This window comes from Macrobrachium rosenbergii, chromosome 42 (genome assembly GCF_040412425.1).
Source record: "Macrobrachium rosenbergii isolate ZJJX-2024 chromosome 42, ASM4041242v1, whole genome shotgun sequence".
Taxonomy (NCBI): Eukaryota; Metazoa; Arthropoda; class Malacostraca; order Decapoda; family Palaemonidae; genus Macrobrachium; species Macrobrachium rosenbergii.
In genome coordinates this window covers 52,127,039-52,128,663 of record NC_089782.1, presented here as the reverse complement: position 1 = coordinate 52,128,663, position 1,625 = coordinate 52,127,039, and the positions used below count along the sequence as shown (strand labels likewise).

The 1,625-nt window shown below is 45.1% G+C and overlaps 1 protein-coding gene across 1 annotated transcript; it reads right to left on the bottom strand.

Moving 5' to 3' along the window:
* Positions 1-340: 340 nt before the first annotated feature.
* On the bottom strand, positions 341-1,176 carry LOC136827831 (tigger transposable element-derived protein 1-like). The gene is made up of 2 exons (XM_067085290.1): positions 1,023-1,176; positions 341-840 (listed from the first exon to the last, which is right to left on the bottom strand). Exons 1-2 carry the CDS (start codon positions 1,174-1,176, stop codon positions 341-343), a joined length of 654 nt encoding a protein of 217 aa, XP_066941391.1.
* Positions 1,177-1,625: the final 449 nt, after the last annotated feature.

The window sequence follows — 1,625 nt, the reverse complement described above, 5'->3', positions numbered from 1 at the left end:
TGTGTACGTATACTAATGTTACCCCAAATTCATGGGGTGCCATTTTATTTTTCGCTTAGAGTAAAAGCCGTTTTCTTTGCGTCACTAGTCAAACTTCATGTGTCACAGTCATAACAAAGGTACAATTCAATAAAATAACAAAAACATATACATAATGTTCATAAGGTAGTACAGTACAGGTAAAATTCAATCAGTTTAAAATTATATACTCTTCTATATAGGATAGCACCTGCTGTTGTGCCCTCAGGATTATCCCAAGACGATCAATTGAAAGACCCTCATCCTCTTGTTCTTGAGCTGATTCTTCTTCCTCTTCACTTGCTGACTTAGTCAGCTCAAGTTATTCATCATCTGTCAGGGGATCAGAGTGGGCATCGATGGGAGCGTTGACGCCTTCGGTGCAATCAGTAAATCCTTCACCCCCAAGCAATTTTGCCAGTTTCACAGCCTTGTTGACAGCCCCATTGTGAATCTCCTCTGGCGAGAAGCCCTTGTAGTCATGGACTGCTTCAGGCCACAGTTTTTTGCAGCATGCATTGAGTGTTTCCTTTTTCATGTCTTGGAGAGCAGACTGAATTATTGAAAGGCATGATGCTATGGTGAATGTCTTCCAGTATTCTTTCAAGGTGAAGTCCTCCATGGCATCCATTGCATTAACCAGGTGTTGCAGAGCATTACATGTGTAGAGGGCCTTAAATGCTCGGATCATGCCTTGGTCCATAGGTTGCATAAGAGAGGTGGTGTTGGCAGGGAGGAATTCGATCTGCACGCCATCATGTGACAGATCTGTGGGGTGCCCTCCAGCATTGTTCATGATCAGCAGCACCTTAAATTCAAGGCCTAGGTCGGAAAGGTAAGTCTTCACTTCAGGGATGAAACACTGGTGGAACCAGTCGGATGCTAAGACTTTGATTATCCAGGCCTTGGGGTTATGCATCTTATCCAGGCCTTGGGGTTATGCATCCAGTAGACAGGCAGGGTATTCTTTTTATTTTTCAGGGCCCATAGGTTTGCAGACTTACAAATCAGGCCTGGTTTGAGCATGTGGCCATCAGCATTCCCATACATGAGTGTGATTCTGTCTTTTTGCGCCTGACATCCAGGACCTTTGGCCCCGTCCTTCATCAGGTATGTTCTTGATGGCATTCTCTTCCAGAATAGCCCATTCTCATCCATGTTGAAAACCTGTTCAGGCCTGTATCCCATTTCCTGGATGATCCCTTTGAAGGTGTCCTGATAGCTCTCTGCAGCTTCTGTGTCAGCAGATGCAGCCTCCATGCAACTTCACACTCCTGATGTCAAACTTGTCAAACCACCCCCTGCTGGTCTGAAAACTTCCACGGTCTGGTGATGCTGATGTTCCTGGCTGCGGTTCTTCTGTTCCCTCTTCGACAGTCGTATTATAAAGTTGCAAAGCCTTCTCCCGAATCATGTTACCCTGCAAGGGGATGTCTTTTTTACAGCAGTCTTCTATCCATAACGAAAGGGCAGATTCCATCTTCACAATGTTTGGGTCTCTCTTGGTCGAAACCTGCTTCGCTTTATTGAGGTAGCTCTTGGAGACCATTTTCTGAATTTCCACCTCTTTCTTCTTTATAGAGCGTACAGAGCTCTCATTCAACCCC